This window comes from Apteryx mantelli, chromosome 9, assembly GCF_036417845.1.
Source record: "Apteryx mantelli isolate bAptMan1 chromosome 9, bAptMan1.hap1, whole genome shotgun sequence".
Lineage (NCBI taxonomy): Eukaryota > Metazoa > Chordata > Aves > Apterygiformes > Apterygidae > Apteryx > Apteryx mantelli.
The window spans coordinates 24,519,109-24,541,503 of NC_089986.1; the positions used below are offsets into that span (position 1 = coordinate 24,519,109).

General features: G+C 38.9%; 1 protein-coding gene across 5 annotated transcripts in view; it reads left to right on the forward strand.

Moving 5' to 3' along the window:
• NMNAT3 (nicotinamide nucleotide adenylyltransferase 3) overlaps positions 1-19,524 on the forward strand; it is a 33,005-nt gene extending 13,481 nt beyond the window's left edge. For all 5 annotated transcript variants that reach the window (XM_067301477.1, XM_067301479.1, XM_067301478.1 and 2 more), the window contains 3 exons: positions 7,923-8,106; positions 12,296-12,405; positions 18,665-19,524. In XM_067301477.1, the coding sequence (XP_067157578.1) occupies positions 7,923-8,106; positions 12,296-12,405; positions 18,665-19,074 (704 nt within the window). In that variant the 3' untranslated portion in view covers positions 19,075-19,524. The remainder of the gene's footprint in view (positions 1-7,922; positions 8,107-12,295; positions 12,406-18,664) is intronic.
• Positions 19,525-22,395: the final 2,871 nt, after the last annotated feature.

The following is a 22,395-nucleotide window of genomic DNA, read 5'->3' on the forward strand; positions in this document are numbered from 1 at the left end:
GGTAAATCTGGAGAAAAGATGAAACATTAGTTATTCGTTATCCATCTTTATTAATAAATAGAACTTATCTCCCTCAGCAAAATAATTTCCTAAAAAAGGAGGTCAGACGACCTAGATGTCAGCAAGCCAGAAAGTCTCAGCAGCAAAGGAGAACAGCAGGTAGCATCAGGAGCTTGAGCAAGAATCGGAAAAGCTTCGGCGGAGCAGGGTCTGGGGGCCTCACGGTTATTCCCTGGTCCCTTACAGCATCTGTGTAACCAGACACCACCCCTTACTCACACTGAGAGCTGGAAAGGCTGAAGTAAAAGTTACGCATTGCACTGCAACTCTCTGTCATCAGTGCTTAGTTTTGGATAGGGTGTGACTTGCCTTTTGATTTTTTAGTTTAATGTGTGGAGACTTACTATTGTCAGTACTTCATGCACTAAAGGAGGAGAATTTATTTGTGTCTGGGCTTCCTACACTGTTATCATTGCTGTTCCTGAACGCTTAACCTGGTGCCTCTGCAAAAGCAAGAAACCACAATTAGCTTGTGGAAGCTTTTCCCATCCCATGTAGAGGTAGCTTCATTTGAAGTAACTATAAATGAAGATTTTATTTTTATATATGTGTGTTTGTGTGTGTGTGTTTGTATAAAGCACATACATATATATTTATACATACATACACACACAAATATAGTCTTTCTGGCATTGGTAAGGACAGTTTCTCTAACAGAAGGGTTTTGCAACACATTGTAAAAATGATCAAAACTTGAATGTGATCAATTCTGGATTCCTCTTTTATGGTAGAACCATTCCCACCCAGAAATTTAACTGGTCGTTCTCATGATTTTTGTCCTGTTTCCACTCCTGTAGTGTCCTATGGACAGAATCAGCGGCAGACTGGGAGCGGATAGTGGGTCTGGGGACAGCGGCTGTACACCGCAAAGGCTTGTTCGTTAAAGGGGTGTAGTGGTCTGCCATAGTCTGTGTCGATTCCCTGCTCAGCTGGGAACAGGGGCATCATCCTGGAGCTAAGGTGCACGATGAATGCATGGAAAAGTACCGAGCGTGAGGAGTGATGTTTTCTAGGCTGTGAGAATTTCTTACTTCTGGTGCTGCTTCAGTATTTCTGCTCAATCACAAATCAGGCAGAATATACGCGTTGTGTAATAGCTTCACCGGAGTTGTCTTCACAATCAAATTTTACTGTTATGAATGACATGACCACCCCGATACATATCCTGACTGACATCTCCAGTAATTCTTGCTGCCAGCTTTTTGCACATTGTTTCAGTTTCAAATAACATCTGATCTTATGTTTCATGTGTTCCTATTTTAAATAGGGCATTTCATTGAGTTTCTGTATATGTTAAGCTGTATTTGCAATTTCAGTGCCACATGTCAAGTAATTCATCCTTTTTCTGTTAATATCTGTTGATAAATCTTGTATGACTACCTTCTAAATACAACAGACACATCTACACATGACTGAATAACTCTAACGATAATGTTTCTCCTTGTCTGAATTTTGACTCTACTGATATGAACATGACTCTTTCCACAACCTCACACATACTGAAAATTTTATCTCTGACTCAATCCCTTGTTTTAAAAGCATTTCTTGAAACTTGTACTGACTGCGCCCAGTGCTTTTTCACAGTCTGTTAATACCTAATGTCAGCTACTCATATTTCTCTCTATGACTATATTTCACATATTTGTCCGTATAGTCATAAAAGCAGTACTAGAGTCAACCTATTTAAGATATTTAGAACCGTGTTTCCCAGGTATTGCCAGTGGAGGATAATAACATCACAAAGTTTACAGACAAGATTGGAAGAGATACCGGGCAAAGGAAGGGGAATGAAAGATGAGATGTTTGTATCCATGATGAGACACAGACAGAAATGGGAGGTGAAGGAAAAAGGGTTACTAGCTTATGAAAATGTGGGAAAAACATGAGGCACTGGTTGTGTCAGATGCAGCATCCACAGCCAAGAGGTCCAAGGAGTCACTGAGCAGACTCAGGAATTCAGAGTTGCATGCTGTTCAGGGGCTGCATCTGATTGAAATGTACTGGTATTTTCAAGAAAAGGATAGGATCAGATCATAACAGCAGCAACTCAGCATAAATGCACAGACATCAATTTGTTTTCCTGCAGCAATTCTGATAACTGGAATATTAAAACTATACAAAAAAACAACAACCCAGCTTTGATCCTAGTGTCTGGGTAGTGTGTATAGCACCCCAGGTATGCGACTGGAATAGGATCTGACCTGCAGTGGTTACTCATTGCTTATACAATAAATATTGACACGCATTAGTTAGAATTAGCTGAACTAAAAAATGAGAAGGAAACAAATCCTTGCTTTGCATTACAAGATATACAGCAGCGCTTGCTTAAATAGAGCAGTACTTGATTGATTGTACTAGGCTCTATCCTTGAAAGGTGTGTGAAGAGGGATGTATGTGTGCCTTAGCATCCAGGAAGAATTAAAGCTACAGAGCATACTTTGCAGTTGCTTCATATGCAGGCAGATGTGCAAATCAAAGCAACCAAAATACAGATCTTAAGGCAGTTCAAGATACAGCACGTTCCTAAAGAAAATCCTTCTGTTTTATAAAACTCATTTCTCTGAATACTGTTATTGGTGCATGCAGTTTAGCTCCTAATCTTTTCCTGAATGCTTTTCTAAGCAGAAAAAGAATATTTGTCTTTCTGTTCCACGCGTTTTTTGTCTTTATCTAAAACCCGCTGAAATAAAGGGTTGGTGTCCCCTGCTCGCAGTGGTGTGTGGGTTGTGCCCTGTACTTGGCTTTGGAATCCCAGTCACCGGGAGCATCCCCAAGGAGAACCGCCATTTCTCAGTCCTGTTACCATCCTCACAAGAGTCAGCGTGAAGGAGAGAATTTCAGAATAGGCTGTCCTATGAATAGAGCTACTATACTTTATTATTCATATTGTTACTCCCAAGATGGTGGTTTTATCCTTCCTTTCTGGAGGAAATACTAATTTTCACAGCTCTCAAGATACTGCCTTTCCTTGTTTTTGTCCAAATCCAATGAACTCTGTATAAGCAAAATGGTATTTTGAGGTCTTGCTATGAAATGTTTATTACAGACTTGATGTGTGGCATTTATTTGGGGACTGATCATTGTGCATCCTCAGTTACTCAGCTGTTGGAGGCGAGTTTCTGAAGCCACAGTGTCTTTTAGAATGGCTGGCTGACTACAGAGGTCAATCTGCATCTTCGGGCCCTGTAGTTCACCCCACGAGATGGATGTGATTTGTGTTTGTCTAGGTACTTGTATGGCCTCTGTCACTACAACCTCTGCGCACCTCATCTGTTTCACTGCGTCTCTCAAGCAGTCTTGCTTGTGAAGTGGTGAAGGTAAAGCCATCCATCCTGTGAAGAGATATCCCAAAGGATTGTCCATTACTCCTCTGATGTATTTGTGGTTTATTTTGACTTTCAATGTAATGATCACTAAATTGTTTACACCTTTGATTTTCTTCCTGTTGAATTCTCCTCACAGAAGGTGACTGAACATAAAGCAAAAAGTCTTGTCTATTTTTCTTTTCCTTTTCCATGCTCGGCAATCTCTGCACATCACAGGAAGTTAGCATAGGATTGGTATCCTTTTGGTATTTTATCTGTAAGCACTTTTGAACAACTCGGATATTTGGGATTACTTGTATCTAGTTGTTGTAGGGTTTTTTTGTTTGTTTGTTTTTAATTCCCCTCCGCCTCGGCATCTGGACAAACATGTTGGATAACTCCCCTCTCCCCCCCAATTAAATATAACCTGTAAATAAGATTAACATTTTGGTTTAAATAGAACACTGAAAAATCATTGTATATATTTTCCTAACATTAATAGTTTGAGAGTTCAGTGAGGAATACTGCTGATTTCTTGTGAGTTCAGGGCAAACCATTACTATTACTTGAATACAGATTTTTTTAATGTCATTTTAATGTATGTGTAGTCACACATAGAGACTTAGTAAGAGAAATTCAATAATATAATTAACTAACCATATTCTGAAAAGCAAGAGTGTAACTAATTGTTTCAGTGAAGAAATGAAAATTATTTTTAACGTAAGCTGCTGTGTGCCTCTTAGATGGTTAAAATATGAGACTGATTGTAACTATTTTCTAGTGGACATTTTGTCCTTCACTTCTGATAGGGAGGTTTATATCATTTTATTGTGTGTTTTTATATAGCTGCCATTTTGGTAACACAAGAGGACTAACTCTGCAGCAGAGGGATTTTCTTTGTTTATGTATTTGATGTTGTGTATGTACTGTGCAGTAAAATTTGCATTTCTTATCAGCCTCATTTTGTGAAAATTTATACATGTGGGTAACCTCATGCCCTGTGAACAGGCTTAATGAGGTAGAGAAAACGCTGCTTCCTGGACAAACCTTCAAAAACCCAGACCAAAAATTGGCACTGCTGTGCCCTGCGACTGTTCGTACCGACGCACAGTGATCTGAGGGCCGTGGGAAGACGCAGGTTGTGCTGAGCCCCCCTGTGCGGCGGGCAGCCGCGCCGCTCCCCCGCTGCCAGCGAGCGACCTGGGAGCAGCGGCTCCTTGGCCCGCCGGGGCCGAATCCTGCCACTGCGCTGCTGGGCAGCAGCGACAGACTGTTAGTCTGGTGCTGAAGGGGAAACTGAGGAAGTCTCCAGAAGGAAACGTAAAGCCCAGGGAATTTGCTTTGGCTCCTGCTTACAAATTTTGGATACACAGGACAGAAATCTTAGATGGGCAATGAGTAAGAGCAGTTGTCTTGCTTAAGGAAAGATGGGTTTTGTGGCTGACAGCTATACAGTATTTAAACTAACATCCATATCTACAGGAAGGGAAAACATGCATATTCCCTGGCTTTGAGTTGGTGTCACGTTTAATTAATGTCATAGAAGTTACCAGCAAGTCTAACTCTGGTTTTCTATTATAAAATGTAGTTGTGGAAAGCTGAATGCTGCACGATAAGGTGTTTCATGGTAACCTAGACATGAGATTGGCATATAATCTGTAGTAGTTTTATGTAAGCCTACATCAGTGAAATTTTCAAAGCTTTGCAGTCTAACAGGAAGGTACCAAACTACACTAAAATAAATACGCTGGCTCTTCTGTTGTTTTCAGTCACATGGAACCATCTCAATGGAAGTAAATTTTCCCCCCAGTAAACTAAGCATGAAACACACATCCTTCGGTAATGGCATTACATGTGTGTAGTACACATTTGTACTGCCTGTTTGTAATGACATGCTGCAAATTTAAAGTCTCACCTGGAAGATATTATTTGGGGTAGTTACACTGGCATAGAAAATCAGGCTGGATAAACTAACTAATTCCCAACTGTCCCAGGAGTGCGAAAGAGGCTTCTGTTTGTAGCTACTGTTCAGCAGTGAGTTAAGTCCCTAGGAACTTTGTTTATGCTAGAACAGTATTATCTCATGGTATAGCTTTATACCTTATTTTTAAAATATAGGACAAACTTTAATAAAATCCAAAGAAAAGACTGACCTAAGAGAAGAGGAATCTAAAGCTCAAAAGATGACAGAAAGACAAAGCAATATAAGGGGTGACTTGGAAAAAGGAACAAAATTGCATGATGCAATCAGAGGAGTTAGCAGCATCCTGGAAAAGGAGTGAAATAAAGCAGCACTTGGACACAAAGTCCTATTCCAACCTGCTCTGGAGGTGACAGAAGGGAGAAGAGCGGTGGCCTCATTCCTGCTCCCTGGGCAGCACAGCACCAGAAAGCTGCAGAGCCTCCCAGTCCGCTGTGGAGTCTCCTCTGATGCTAAGGAGAGGATGAGTAGCAGTGGAGTCAAATATATGGAAATATTTATGTTATTTTTTGTATAGTGACTATTTACTTTTATTATTTACTTTTTGTATAATGGATTATTTTCTTCAAAGTTTCTAATAATAAATCCCTGACTGACTACTAGAAGTAATTATATCTTTAAAAGTCCCGAAGAAATACACTACCATTTGACAGGAAATTAGTACTCGACAAATTGTCTTTGTATTACTAAACTAATTCAGCATTACAATTTATGTTGGTTTGTGACAACTTACAGTGATTTCAGAATATTAAACACCTGTTTTCCTTAATAATATTTGATCATGTTTAAAGGATATTTTTGGTTTTGTAACTTTTGTTATATTTAGTTTTCTAACTAGTTATCCTAAGTAGTTCTTAGATAATTTAAATTAATAACAGGAGGACATTTTTGCTGCTGTTGACAGGTACGTTTTGAAAAACAAAGTCGCTTAATGGCCTGAAGGATTTTTACATGTACATTCATAGCCCACCTTCAAAAAATGTTGGCCTATATCCATTCAATAGAGAAACTTAACCATGTAAGACAAAAAGATCTAAACAATCCAATAGCAGAGGAAAATTACTCTTTTTAGGAAAACAAAGATAACAAGTTCACTTAAAGCGAGTGCAAAAATGGAAAGAGCAAAAATCTTTTAAAGGTTAGACAAAAAGCCTACAAACATGTACAAAATAAATATCTGAAGTCTTTTTCAGGCTTCTACTTCCCCTGCAATGTATGGAGACATGTAGGCCTCGAAGAACTACGTTTCTTGAGCCCTAGAGGAAGAAAAAAATTCTTCTATTTGAGACTGTTATTTTCAATTTCAGGTCAAGAGAGGGACTTAAATATATACACATCTTTGCACATTTCTGGAATATTTTATCTTGCTCTATTGACCGTTTTGCCTATTCTGAGAATGTTTTAAAAGGGAGGATATTTTGGACTGAAGCTTTCACAGAAAACAGGCCTGTAAATCCCAGTGGATTTTAATGGTGATTTAGGAGTTTAACTCCAAACTGTTGTCATGTTCCAATATCAGCAATTAATTATGAGCCAATAAGTATCATTTTCATTGCAAAGCAATAGAGAAAACTTGCACCAGTTTCAGGATTTCTCTGTTGAATCAACTGAATTAGAAAAAAGTAAGAGGATTTTTTCCTGCCAGTGTATTTACCATAGCTATATAAAATGCATGCGCTACATTAGAAATCATTTTCTGTTTCATTTCTTTTTTTTTGAAACACCCTTTCTCAACTCTCAGTTTCTGTCTCTTTGAGGGACGTAACTCATACCAGCACTTTATTTCTCTGTTGATTTACTCAAATGATAGTTACATTTTTATCTGTTTCTGTTTCCTGACTGGAAGCCAGAACTTCAAAGTCTAACAAAAAGAGCTTGTTCTGTTAATGACTACATTACAGAAATAGAAAAATATGGGCGTATTTTCACATTTAATTAACATGATCAACCAGCTAGAAAGGGAGTTTTATGGCTGCTAAGCTGATATTTGGACCATAGTGTCGTAAATTAGCCCTGCGTTTGTTCTTGAATCTTCCTGTTTGCCTGACTCACATTAATCACAGTCCCAGTAATATGTTAAAATTTTTTAACACAATGAGAAGCCACAATGATTGTGATAAATAGCAAGCATCAGAGGCTTAAGAAGAAAGCAGTGGTCAGTTAAGATGTTCATTATTCTGACTATCTAAAAGCTGTATGAAACAATTATTAGAACAAAAAATTCATTATATCCAGCAATTCTTATAGTTTGCATCATAAATTATAAATATATTTCTACTTGCTTGAAAATTGTATGTTCATCCAGCTTTCCTTTTTGAATTATCTATTAGGATAGATATGTTGATAGTAATTGTGAGCAGTTCAAAGAAGAACAGGAAGGTAGCTCTTCAATTTTTTAAATTACCTTTTCCTAGTATTAAAAATAATATATAGATCAGATTGTTCATGGCCTTCTATAACTTTGAAGTTAACCATGCTCTGAGCGGGAGGTTGAACTGGATGACCTCCAGAGGTCTGTTCCACCCTAAATTTTCTAGGTTCTGTGAAGATGATTATTTTCTTTTTTGTTTACACAGGAAGGTATCAGGTGATTGAAGGCATAATGTCTCCAGTCAGTGACGACTACAGAAAGAAAGGCTTGGTTTCAGCCAAGCACCGGATAGCAATGGCTAAACTTGCACTGGAGACATCTGACTGGATTCGAGTTGATTCATGGGAGAGTGAGCAGGAGACATGGACAGAGACAGTAAAAGTATTAAGGTAATTACATGACTTTTTTTTTCTTTATGAAGCTAGTGATTGCCAGAGATCTGTCAGGTTACCAAATCAATGTACAGAACTGACTCATGTAAAAAACCCAAGCAAAGCAGAACATGTCTGTTCATGGCATCATCTGCTATGAGATAAAGTATTAGATCTGTGGACAATGAAAATTCACGTCACTTTTCTCCAGAAATGCTATCTAACCAGAATTGCCCACCTGGAGTCTTTCATTTCCTAGTGCAAAGCAGATCGGCTTTCCCCAAACATACGCAATACTCTACAGTACAGCATTTGTGGCGTTTAAGTCATGAGATGCCATGCAGAGAGCTTTTTGCCAAGAATGGGCCCTGTTGTAGTCACTGGAAGAGTTACGTGGTGAAGTTCTTCACTCTCATGTTATCTCTCTAGTTTTTAAGTCTCTGAGCAGGTAATACAGAGATATTAATCAGAAAATAAGAAAGTTTACAAACAAAGCTGTTCTTCAGGAGTATCCCTTTTCTAGATTAGATATTTTGACGCTCATTATTATGCCTGTAGTTTTATCTGTTCATACTTTGAAAGATTTCTTATTAACTCTCATGGCTTGTTAAACCCAAGTCCATAACTGCTGATGTTTTATTCAAAATTGTTGAGTTTTGTGTGTTTTTGCGCTAGAAGGCAAAAACCAATCTTTGTCCAGAACCTGTTAATTTGATTTAAGCACCTTGAAATGTGCCTTTTGCCTGCATGTTTGGTCTTAGTAAAAAATGCATTGTGGGGCAAGGTATGAAAACACAAACTTCTTGTGCTAACCACTCTTTGGAAATATGGATACTATAGAAGGAGTCAACTGATATTGCTAAAGTGTATTTCCATGGAAGTCCTTCAAGAAAGCTAGTGTGCTGTAAGAAGTATAATGATTCATCTTTCATACCCACATTTTCTAGGGTACTTTCTAAATGAAAATAGTGCTTGTGCAGCTTAAGACTCCAACATGGGCCTGCCAGGAACTGCCCAGAAAGCTCCTATGCAAAAGCCATTAAGAAAACAGACGTTACTTTACAAAAGCATACATAAGAATACTGTACATACTTTGCTTACAAAACAGCTACTGCAGCCTTTTACTATGGCTTTTCTTTGCTTCAGTGGGTGGGCACAGCCATCCTCTTGCTCTGTTCCTTTTCCCCCTCTAGGACTGGGCAATGCTACCCTGTCTTTGCCAACACTTCCCTGTTCTTTTATGGGTTCGCACTGGCATTTCCAGTGTGAAAAATCACCAGAAGGTCTGTCCTGCAGAATTAGTTGGGTATGGGATTCCTCTCCCAAACTTTAGTTCTGTAAAGCTGTTTTCCTCCAGAGAAGCAGCGACAGATCTTACAGATTAGGTGATCCTACTTAAAAAGGCTTTGATCTTGCACAGCTTCAAATGAAGTGAGTACTACCTGCAAGACTGGGTTTGTAAATTGTAAATACACTTTAGAGTCCTTTAGGATAAGAGATACTGTAAATAAAACCTATAGGTATATCTTTTTCTTCAGGGAAAATAGTATCAGTGTAGTATGAACAGCCAAACTTCCTGTTGGCCTAGAAAGTGAACCTCTAGTTTTATAAATGGAGTCCAAAATGGTAAAATGCATGTCTGTTAAAGAAAGAAATGAGCTTAAAGCAAGAACAATAGGAACAGTTTTTTTCAAATGATGTCCTGTACTAATGAGCTGAACCAGTATCATCACCTAGTGCTGAACCCCGTCCCTTGAATGGGGAAGCACCATTCTAATGAAATGGCATAGGCAGCTATTTCCGTTGTATTTTAGTGCCACACTTGAATATTAAAGAAGAGATAGCATTAGAGCTAGATCCTTGCCTACTGTAAATAGGCAATGGTTCACTGTGGATCTGTGCTAATTCATAACTTTTGAAGATCTCGTCTATAGACTGTTCCCCCAGTTGAGAAGTTAAAAGCTGATTGCTGCCTTCACTGTAAGCCCCCTCAATTAGGAAATTTCAGGACCAACAGAAAGAGATTTTGCTATTGCAAGGCAAAGGCCAAAGCATTATTATACGTAAATGTCTCTTCATATCAGTATTTTGAATTGCACACTTAACTGTGTTAGAACACTGTGTCCTGTGAAGGGACACATGAATGGCTTTTTCCTACAGTACTTGTTTCACCTGAATGTGATGAAATTGTCATATTTCATCAAAATCTGTAGATTTTTCCAAAGCTCCTGAATTGTTATGACACAGAAGAATTTTAAGCAGCAGAGCTGGTACCTCATTTATGACAATGCTATCAGTTGCCTGTTACCTTAAGTAAATACGGAAATTTTGGAGACTACTCCAAGGCTTTTTTCAGAAAGGAGGAGAGAAAGCAATGGAGATATTTCCCAGCTGGTTAGTGTTCCTGAAAATTCTTTCTAGGCAAGAAAACAATGTTGTCAGTAAGCAAAGAACTGCATTCATCCTTTATGTAACCTAGATTTGATTGCAGTACAGATACACTAGAAATTAATTTAGAATTGGCAAATATCTGTCTTATCCAACAAGTTTTGCTGAACTGTGCTTATGATACATAATTACATAGTTATTGGAAGCTTCATACATAGTTCAGAAAATACTTGATAAACTGACAGATTGGTTTGTCCATTTTGATGTCTCTTTAAAATAACCCAGACCCTCCAGCATTTAAAATGACTATTGAACAGACCTTTCAACAGGTAAGATTTTCCAGTACTTGTAACATTAGTCCTGCAGTGAGCTCTTATTTTTGAATCAAGGCCCATGAATGTCAGGCCATGACATGAAGTTAGTGTACTCGACTATACATAGCATCAGCCTGTTTACAAGGCAGGATTAAAAATATAAATGTAGCAAGGCCCAGGTCAAGCCACTGCTACCTACTCTCTACTTCATATGTCTCTCACCCCTTGTCTATACAGTTTCCTTAGCCAATGGCTGAGCATCAGAAATGCCTGGAGATGACTGTGCAGCCTGTCTCGGTGCATATTCTGGGCACCAGTGCCACTTACTGTGGCCCAAAGTATTTGCGTAATTTGAAGAGTGTATGTTTAAATCACTAAACTGTAAATTCACTCCTTAGGCCAGACATTCAAAGGGTTGTTTATGGCTTTGTATACACACTGAATTCAGACTGAGTTAAGGGCAGAGCTTTGCCTTGTGACTTGTAATCTTTGCTTTGAAACTGTTATATAAGACCTGTCACTGTGGCTGTATCTGTACTAGATAGACAGGACATGGGCTTGAGTACTTGTCTGTGACGACCCGTCCTGTTTAGCTGGCAGCAGCTTCCTGAAACAATTTTGGCTGGGGTCAATCACTACTCTCAAACAATGCCCAAGCGTGGATCGGGATGGTGGTATAAAGCAGGGACTGCTCTAAATAGGCAAGGCTATGCTGATTTGGAAGGAAGAGAGTTTAGTTGTATGGATCTAAGATGGCCATGTGCCCTCAGGATCAAAGAATGGGCCCTGGCCCCTTATCGACAGAGTGAGGTAGCAACACCACTATTAGAGTGGAGCAACACTGATTAGGAGCAGCAAAAGAAGAAAGTAATATAAAACTGGAAAAATTGACAAAAGGATCCTTACCTGCCTTTAGGGATCTGAACTCAGTAAAACTAGAAGCATACCAGATGTCTAAAATCTTACGAGAATTGTATATTTTGAGGAAATTCTGTATTTCTCAGGATTAGAACTCTTTTAATTAAAAGGAAAGGGAAAAAGATGATGGGGAAAATTCAAGGAATATGTTTTTGGGGAGAGAAGGATGAGAGAGAACAGGAATGTCCCCTTCTGAAAACTGTTTTAAAGAGTGCACATTATAGAAACATCATCATGTCTGAGGTGCTATATTTAATCAAGAAATTAAATGTAGTGACTGGAGCGTGGTTTAATCCTGTCTCAAGCAAAAACCTCCATAATGCTTTAAATATAATGTTGCTACCAACATTGTCATAATGGTAGAGTTTCAAAAGGAATCAAAAAACAATGCAGTTACACAGATTGCTTGTGAATTGTGCAAAATGTTAACTACATTGATACTAATCTTCTAATAGAATGAATATGGTGAAATCCTAACAAATTGTATTAAAACCCAAAGTGCATTAAAGCAGACTGAAAGCGCCAGGCAATCCCTTTGGGCACCTCTGAGAGGCTTACTTCACAAAGAAGCTTTATTTTAAATGCAGGCACCATTACAATGAATCACTCCGCTCGCTCCAGTCCAGGCAGGAATTCATGGCAAACAAGCGGCCCACACAGAGACCTCCAGGGGATTCCCTTTCCTCCCAGCACACAGGTTGGTTCAGAACCGTAACAGCACTCTTTGTTTAGCACTGAAAACAACGCACCTCCACCAGCTTAGCCTAACTGGTGGGAAAGGGGAAGCGGTAACTGGTAGGCTGCAAGGGCTGCAGCTGCCTGCCAAAAGCAAGGCGTCCAAAGGCCAGCGTGACTGCTCATGCACTTACCTTGCAGTAACTCCCACAGACAGGAGACTTATTTTGAGGGTTGTTGTATTAATTCTTAGTTTTATAAGCATTTCCTGAAGCTTTATCAGAGATGTAAGCTGTGGCCCTCTTGGTTTTGCAAAGCATAGAGTATATTAACAAATAATACTGAAAAGTATAGGGATTACCTGTAATTGTTATTCTAATGTTAGGCAGTGAACAAAGTACACAGATACCACACCAGTGATGCTGCTGCGTTGATGTTTACTGCATATTTGGATAAAAAAGCTTTTGTTGACACTAAAAGCAGGGCATATTCTAGAAACACAGTCAGCTTAGGATTTCCTATTTTATCATATTCCTTAGCTCTGTGGTTTTCTCGGATGCTGCTAGATTTCTGATACTTTACATTTTTCCTATAGTGCTTGCAGCACTTCTTGGACATGAATAATATATTTGAGCTTTTCATGGTTACACAAAGGTTTCCAAAGGGTAAGTTGTTAAATCTTTATAGATGGTAGGGAAAAAAATTCATAAGGCATTTGGACTGCAGTTGAATTTTGTGTCTGATGTGAGTTTAGTGATTGTTGGTAAGTGACAAGACAGATTTTTCTCATTACAGCATCCAGAAAAAATACTGTGAAAGTAGTTAAGACTATTTTAATTTTCCATTGTATAAAATTCTGTTTTTGCTATTATTTTATGTAGTTATTTCAAGCTCTATTGCATTTTTATGTAAAAACAAATAAGTTTGCACAAAAGTGCAAACTAGTCTTTTTTCTCCATAAAGTTTCTTAGTTTAGAATAGATCAGTCATCACAAGTTTTCCTCTAAAGTCATGAGCAAAAGGCAAAAACCGGTTGAGATGGAGGACTGGCAAGAAGTAGGTTTCCTTGCCTAGAACATAGTGGCTGGATTGTTTTTTTGTACTCTACTACCTAGCAACTGTCCCCAAAGAACAGTCTGTTGGTGCGAATAGGAAAAGTATAGCTTACTGTTGTTACTTACATTTTCTGCCCTCTGCACTCTGTCCGGCTGGGCAGCGATATGGACTTGGATATACTAAACACCTGGCCCACCAAGAAGGAGTGGGACAGTGTCTCCCTGCTTCCTTTGGTCACTAGCATGCTATGCAGTGGAGCACGGCTGCTACTGAGAACTCCAGAGAAGACTATAGTTCCTCCCCTTTCTCATAAATAAATGATGGTCAGTGCTAGCTTTTTAATGGCAGGCAACTGTGACTTAACCTTCTCTCCCCCCTGAAAAAAACAAACAAACAACAAAACCAAGGAGACACCAATGAGATCTGTTGAATTAGAGATTTCTGTTAAGTTTGCAAAAGGCTCAGACATCTAATGGAAGCTTTCACAAAGATCGGTTTGGTGGTTGAATTTAAAACATGCTATTTCTCTACTAAATGTATGTCTACTAAACTGTAAGATTTCTTTGCATGGACCTAATCCTTATGATTTTGTTCCACATACAGAATAATCAAGTCACTTCAATATGCATTGCAAATAAAAGGTTCACTGAGGACAGGTATAGACAAATGATTCCAGTTTTATTAAACATAGACTAGCTTATTGGTGCTATCCATTCAGCACCAAGATGAAAGAGAAAAAACTATGGAGCCCATTTTTCCCTGTTTTTCAGTGTCCAAGTTGTAAAGATCAGAGACAGCTAAAGCTAGCTGCTTCCCAAAGAGTGATTATTCTTAAGTACTGTTATAGCCTTTAATTTTTATAATACCCTGGAAGAGTCTCTGGATAGCTCGGACTTCTTCACCTCTGTTCTGAAAATTTTGTTGTTATGATACATAAAATCTACATATCCCCTATTGAACAAATTAGGTGGTAAGACATCTCCAAATCCTCATTCAAGCGTTCAGTGTTTTGTTATGCTTTAATTATTTAAAAGTAGCATACTGTCCAGTGTAAAATACTGCTAAGCAATTCAGATAAAACCACTGTATTATAGGTTGCTTTGAAAAGACTTCTGAAATTATTTACATCTAATGCTGCTTAAATGCTCCGCTTAGTTCCTCATATGTTTTTCTGATAGGATTTCATATCCCTCCTTGATTCACCAGATAGAGCTTCGCATACAGTATTTCTTTTCCTGCTTACAAGAGCTGGCTGATTGTCTTCATTTCATTGTGAACTGAATTCCTTGCACTTTAAGTCTCCGAGTTGCCTCACATGAACAACTCTGTTGTCACTTTTCAAATGCTTTTACCTGGCATGGTCTAAATGCACTTTCTTAATTAAACCTTGCTGGTTCTTAAATCCAGCTACTTCCTCTGTGTTAACAGCTGTTTCTCCTTTAGCTCACCCCTTCTTCCCTAAATGACACTGCAAGGAATTGCAATTCATCTCTGTCCAGCATTATTGACTGAGATATGCCAATCAAAAACATGCAGAAATTTCCCTGCTCAAGATATTCCATAGCCTGAAATAAAGGCTACTGTACTTATCAAAAGGTGGAGCAGTGGAGCAGCCATTTCAGTTTTATATCCATTATCTACTGTGGAAACCACCAATCATTCCTTAGCAGACTGCCCCTGAATGAAGTCCAAAGTCACAGACATTTGCCATAGCATATATGGGAATGTATTGTAACACTGAGCTTTTTTGTAAAACCCACAAATTGTTCAACTTAGACTACAGTTTGTTAGCCTCTAGTTTAGGATGTTTCCTTTTTAGTTCCTCCATTGAACTTTTGTTGTTGTTAGGTTGGATGATGTGTTGTCTGGAGCTTGAACATGCAGCAAACTTGGTTGTTTAATCTATCAAAGTGCAATGCATGTACATTCAGAGAAAACCCATCAACACTATAAAAGTTTTAATGTAGTATTAGCTCTAATATAGCTTGAGACACAGTACAGAGTCTGTTTTATTGGTGAGATTGCTTTTAAATAAAAAGCAAGATGTCGCATGGAAAAAAAAATCAGGCAAGGTGCTGCAAAGTAGGGGATTGGAAACTGCCTAAACATGGAACTAAGGACAAGAAACTAGGAAATACTTTGGAAAAGTGCAGCAGAATCTGTGCGTGGAAGGACAAGGGCAAGATTGGAACTGGAATGAAGGAGCAGCTGGGCACAAGACAGCTTAGAAAGGATGAAGCAGAGAGCGTCAGATTTATCATGATAAAGCTTCCAGTGTTGTATGAAGCCTAAGATTCTTGGTGTCGCATCACTCATCAACTGTCAAAAGTATCTGGGACATTCTTTCACAGTGTTTCATTCCCTTGGTTCCCTTCTAGTGCTGGTCCACATAGGATTACCGTCTGCTATTGCAGTTACTTCTGCACTAGTTCAGGTGTCAGAGATCTGAGAAGTAAATCTACTGTGGGTGCGAGCATAAAATTTTTTGAGTAGTTTGTGGGGTTTTGGGGAGAAAATATCACATTCCTACAGAATACACTAATTATAGTCCCCCAAACCAGAATCACATTTTCAAAAGTGTGGGTAGTCTGCGGTGATCCTCCTGGGCATGAATGTTTCAGTATAGCCTGTACTTAGTACTACTCTTTCTGTAGTACCGCTGCTTCACTCCGAGCGCAGGGGGCAGCCCTGCAGCGCCCATGCCCTGCTTGTTGTGGGCGCTGGAAGGCGCGGAGGGAGGGGCGCAAGCAGAGAAGAAATGTTTGCTGTAGTTAAGCAACTAAATGGTGCATACTAAACCTCTGCAAAATTGGGCCTATGTTAAGACACTTATGGTGGGCTTGTCACATATTATCACTGGTACGTTCCTTGCTTTCTGAATGGCTGATTTAAGGTGTTTGTATGAGATTTGCAGATGTGCTAACCATCTACAACCACGTATGTAAAAACAGAGACAATTCCTCCATTATTACCCTTCATTTCACATAAATGGGAGGTTTTGAAAATACTTAGCTAATGTTTGTAAAAAACTCAGATGGTAATGGTAAGTGCTGTAGAAAAGACCATAAGGAAAGAGATAATTCTGCATCGGGGCTTAGATAGTGGGCAGCAAATAAGAAATGGAACCATATACTGGATAAAGAAGAAAAAACAAAAAAATTTAACTGGTCAAGTGTTATTCTTGGTCCTTATCCAAAATACAGAAAATTTGGCTTTAGACTCTTAGTACTGAGACAAAAATGCTATGGCCACATGACACAAAGTGTTACCATTCTCCTGGTTCAAATTTGCCTAAAAACAAAATAAAATTCAGTAGTTTTAACTAACCAGCTTATTGTACCAGTAAGGGTTGTTAGGTAAGGTGCAGTCCATCCTATTTTAGATGGCAGAGCTGCATAAGACAGGCTAAACCCGAGTTTGTTCTCTGGCTAATGTGGCAAACTGCAACAGCGTGTCTACGTGTCAGTGTGCAGCATGGTGGGCTGGGGAGCTGAGGGTGACAACCCAGCCAGCAGGGCAGGCTCTCGCCAGCCAGGGCCCAGCCCCACCGTACCTGAGCGAGACCTGCAGGGCAGGCCAAGGGATGGTAGCTAGGTTCAGCCAAGAACCTGGACCAGCAGGCAAGTTGGTGGTGGTGAGGCAGGTCTGAGGTCAACCTGGGAAGTCAGTCCACAGGTCAGGGTCAGGATCAGGTCTGATAAGGTTAACCAGGGTCAGACACAGCCCAGTGATCACCAGGCAGGTCCACAGTGACAAGACAGGTCCAAGGTCAGCCCAGGAAGTCAGGCTGCAGGGTCCATGGCCAGGCATGGACATTGCTGGGGGCTGAGCTGGAGACCCATACTCCTATGATACAGCTCAGGCAGGGAGTGATGGCTTCAGGCTGAGCTTAAGTGGACTCCTTGGCCCATGGGCAAGGGCTGGGTGGGGGCCCCAGGTGAGGCTGGTCAGGGCCATTAGGGCCTATGAGTGCCCTCAGGGCCCTGACACTACACACTTTCAGATCAGATTTGCACTGCTGCCTGATCCAGTAATGTATAGATCTGGTACTCATGTATATGGTGTTCTGGCATCAGTGCACTGAATGAGGCATGCATGTTATAGGCGGGGGGAAAGAAACACTGTGATTCTATAGTATCTCTAAATACATACTATAGGTACACAAGAACAAAACTTGTGCCCTTAATGCTTTTTACTTTTCACTAGTACCTTCTATAAAACTGAGTTTGTGAAATAAGTACTTTAGTTTGCAAACATACTAATGTGTTTTTTAAATATACCTTTCAACATGTTGTGTCTAATTTTAGAGTAAGTATGCACAAATGTCCAAAAATCTCTTAAATTCTATCAGTAAAACCTTGATGTAGGCTAAAGATAGAGCATTCATCTTAGAGCAGTGCTAGTTTATCTTTAGTTTACCTCCTTTTTCCTGGTAAATATGCAGTGAAGGTCATATTATGCTAGCTGTAGACATGAAGCAGGATAAAATACAGGCAACAGCGTTAAAACCCAGTTATTGCACTTTTGTCTGACTCTTTAAACAGTAAAATCCAGTATTCTAAGTACCTCTCAATATTAACAATTTTTCCTTATTAAGAAACAAGGATGACAAGATAAAGCTAAAAGCCTGGCTTTGTCAGTTCACGTGATAGTATTTGTCAACTTCCAACAATTTTCCAGAGGAAATATATCTCCGCAACAGTATGCCAAACACTCTAGAAAAAACAGAGCTATGAGAGTTCATCATTCCTCATTGCACTGATGGAATCACTAATGACTGTGTAGATGTGTCTACTCAGTACACGATCATTCACCAGTTTTTCCATTAACTTCAATACAAGGTCAAGCCCAAACTGAGTAGCAAGTGGAATGAATGTTTATCTCCACATATGGCCTTTTATCTGACCTGGTCTTGTGCTAAATTCAGGCTAATCTTTGCTTCCCCTTTTGGCTTGCTTGAGTGAAGAAATAATTCTCCTTTAACATTGTACAGGTAATATTTGATATGCTGTGAGGAATGAAAAAGTAGGTACACTGAGTTTGAAAAAGCTTGTAATTGTGACCAGACATCTAAAATCTAAGCTGAATTTTTCTTGCCACCTTTTGAAAAAAAAATGGGGTAGAAGTAAACTATTAAAAAATGTTGATAAGAACAACTTTTAAGTATAATCTTCCTAGGAAAATGAGCAAGTATAGAAATCTCTCCTTTCTTTTTGTCTTCCCAGTTCTACCAGAATTAAAGCTGCTCTGTGGAGCTGATATTCTACAGACATTTAAGACACCCAATCTCTGGAAGGAAGAGGACATCAAAGAAATAGTAGAGAAGTTTGGTTTGGTGTGTGTTAGCCGTGCTGGCTCTGATCCTGTTCAGTATATCAATGAATCAGACCTTTTAACTAAATTTCAGCACAATATCTTTCTAGTGAAAGAATGGATTCAGAATGAAATCAGTGCAACACAGATACGCAGGGCCTTGTGCAGAGGATTAAGCGTAAAATATCTCGTACCAGATTCTGTCATTTCCTACATTACACACCATAATATCTACACAGAAGAGAGTGAGCGGAGGAATGAAGGTGACTTGCTTCAGCCTCTAAAGTTGCGTAACCCAACAGTAAACCCGCTAAATGACTGATGACTGTAGTCTATGAAATGGACAGAGGTGGCATTTTTTCATGTAAAATTCTTGAGAAAGACGGTTTTTGTTGGTGAGGGAAAAGTACATCAGCCAAAAATTTTTTGAATTCATGTGGTGTTTTAGATTAATCTTTCTGTATGTGGTAATACTTAATCAAATGGGATACTCAGGTGAATATCTTAAAATGTACAAACAACAGCTTCCTTGTGAAAATAGAAGATTTTAAAAACAGCTATTAAAATCTCCAGTAATACTTCAGGATCAAACTTAGTACTTTCCTGAATTTGCAGTTCTTTAATCTTACAACAGTTTTAGCATGAAGATGTCTTACTGTTCTGAAGCAGCAAAATAAAATGAATTGTAACTTTTCCTTAAAAATGTATATATTATTGCTACACTTTGACTTTTCGGGACCTTGAATAAATTTTGTTTCTGAAGGTTGAGAAAGATGCAAGTTTATGTTTTGGCAGTTTGGACAAGAAATGGAAATAAAGTCTTGTTTCATGCAAGTGCTTAAAAATACATGCAGCCTTCACATCAATTTTAATCCTCCCAATTAAAAAGAACAGGCAAACAATCCTCCTCCCCCAATTTAGTCCGTTTCTTTGCTTCTCTGATCCAGTCAGTCTTCTGTAACAGTAATTGCCAAAGTCTTGGAGTAGGTGACATATCCAAGAGGATCTTGGAACCCCCCTTTGGCAACAGCAAAAATGCTGCTGATATTGCTGGTCACATCATGATGAGAATCTTTCAAACTGTGGTTGATCATTCTGTTCTTTGTTTTCTTCATGGATGGATTAATCTTAGTAATTTCTTGCTGATTTTGAAGTCTAGCAATGCAAAAGAAAAAAACCCCAAACCCTTTGAAAAACAACACAACCAAAACAAAGAACCCCAATCCCTAAAAAAAAGACCATTTTTTGTAATAGTAAAACGTGTCCAGTCTTTCTTAGACCAGTCAGATAAACTCAAATTTTTGTCATGTACAACACAGAAATTATCATGTTGTCTTTTTTGCAAGGGAATTCACTTTCTCAGTGTGATAGGAAAAGCTAGTACCACTCAAAAAGCATATTCTTCACTCTGATTTGAATATAATGATCCGCAATTTCAATAAACTTTTCTTTTGAGAAATGTTACTCACTCTAGGTACATCTGTGTGTAAGTAGGTTACTAATTCAGCACTGTCCTCTGGTTTGGCAGACAAAACAAATAGAAGGATATAGTTTTTGCACCAAAATCGAGAATTACTGTGATATAACAGCATGGAACTTGAACTGTAGCATTTGCAGAATGGAAGATAAATGGAAATAGGTAAGAGGCTTACGCAGTAGTTGAGCCTAATGTTAGCCAGACAAATGTATTCTATATTCTGCTTGTCTGCTTTGCTGATTCAATCTAGCTCACTTTTGACAGAAGACACCCCCAAAGAATAGCAGTGGGATAACTATCTCATAAATAATAGTAACTTCGGGAAGGTTGCTATAAAAACACTGGAATAGCTCTAAGTTTCTTATACTCAGGAAAGAGGAAAAGGAAGGAACAGCCAAAAAACTGACCATAGGCCTGAAAAATGTCTAGCTTTCTTTTTTATTCTTAAACAACACTGTGTAGAACCTGTTATAGTAGAAGACCCAATATCAAACTGACTTAATTTGGAATAAATGGCTACTGACATGTCTGAAAGCAAATTACTGCTACCTTTTCTCACTGAATGAATGCTAGCGTTTTACACTTTCTATAGCATCACTAAAATATAAATGATTTTTAAACATAAAAGACACACATCTGGCTCAGAAAGTCCTTGAGCCACAAATCACTGGAATCTGGAAAAGTATGTTCGGGAGTATCATAATATCCTTCCACTGCTACAGACAGGGAACAGGACTGTTTTGGTCTAATTCAGTAGAGCCACTCTGATGTTATCCCTTTGAAATAGGGAACTCTGCTTGCATAGTATGGCTTTATGCTGGGTGAGGGTGGAAATAAAGGGGCTTTACACAACTTTATTTTAGGCATCTTATTTGTGAGAGGGACTTTGTTTAATAATGCAATTTAGAGTGTTTGAGTGGAGCTCATAGCCCGTTTCACCTGGAGGAGCCCCCCCGTCCCTTTCATTGGCTATATGAGGATGATGGCCTTCTAATTTCAGCATCTGAAACACATATTTAAGGTTGGTAAGTATTTATGCATTCTGAAAGTGAGTTGTAGAAGATGTAGGGGAAGAAGAGTGCTCTCTTGAGGAAATTTGATTACTCAAATGGTCCATACTCTGTGGCATTGTGTAAAATTCAGTTTCTTCACAGGTAGCAAGAACAAGATACTACATTTTATAGCTGACAATTTCTTTTCTAACTCATTAGGTTTGAAATAAAGTTGTAATGTGAAGTGATATATGGATATTAAAATACACTACAAGATTCAGTATAGCTAATATTTGGTATGCGCAATACTTATATCTGCCAAGATGAGCAATATAGTCCTTATTTCAACTCTCTGCAGCAGGATGTCAGCACACTTTCTGTGTAGCAGCTCCACAGGACTAAAGCAGGGGTATAGGACACTTCGGTGCAGACTGGTGTCAGATAAGATGTTAGGTTATGCTTCTTATCCTGTCTTCAGGTTTCAGCACACATTCAATAGGCATGTAGCATTTATCGATATACAGAATCAACCATTGCTTCTTAATACTAGCTTCCACCCAACTGGCCCTTTCTGGGCCATCAGTTGACCAACCAGTCAGCTTCCAGTGGTAGTACTCCAGAATTAAGGGGCTTGTGGAACAAGTTAAAATAATGCCAGACACAATTTACTTTCACTGAAAGAGTCTGTATGACTCTTCTTCTGAAAAGAAGAAGGCATAAAGTAGCTTGGAAATATTCAGGGAAGCAGGATTCACCTCAAAAACACACAACATAAGCCTACCTGTATAGCCTTGGCTAATATCCTAGACTAAAGCCATTTAAAAGATTTTATTTCTGAGCAGCATGAAAAATGAAGAGTAATATGGTTAAAATGGATCAGCAGATAATCAGTATCCTTACAGAAGTTATATGGAAGGTGAATGTTTCATTCCATTTAAATCAAGTTATCCTGCTGTCATTACAAATCTCAGAGGTTCAGCCTTGTGGAAGGATTTAAAGGCAACACTTCAACAATAATCGGATTAAGAGGACTTTCATAGCTACATGGTCTGAAAAACAGATAAAAGAAACCAGAGTTCAAGCTCACCACAAAGAAAGGCAGTGAGCTGTGTGGTGGAGAATCAACACGCCGTTCTAAGAAAGACTTTGATTTTGACAATTACCTAGAGTAGGG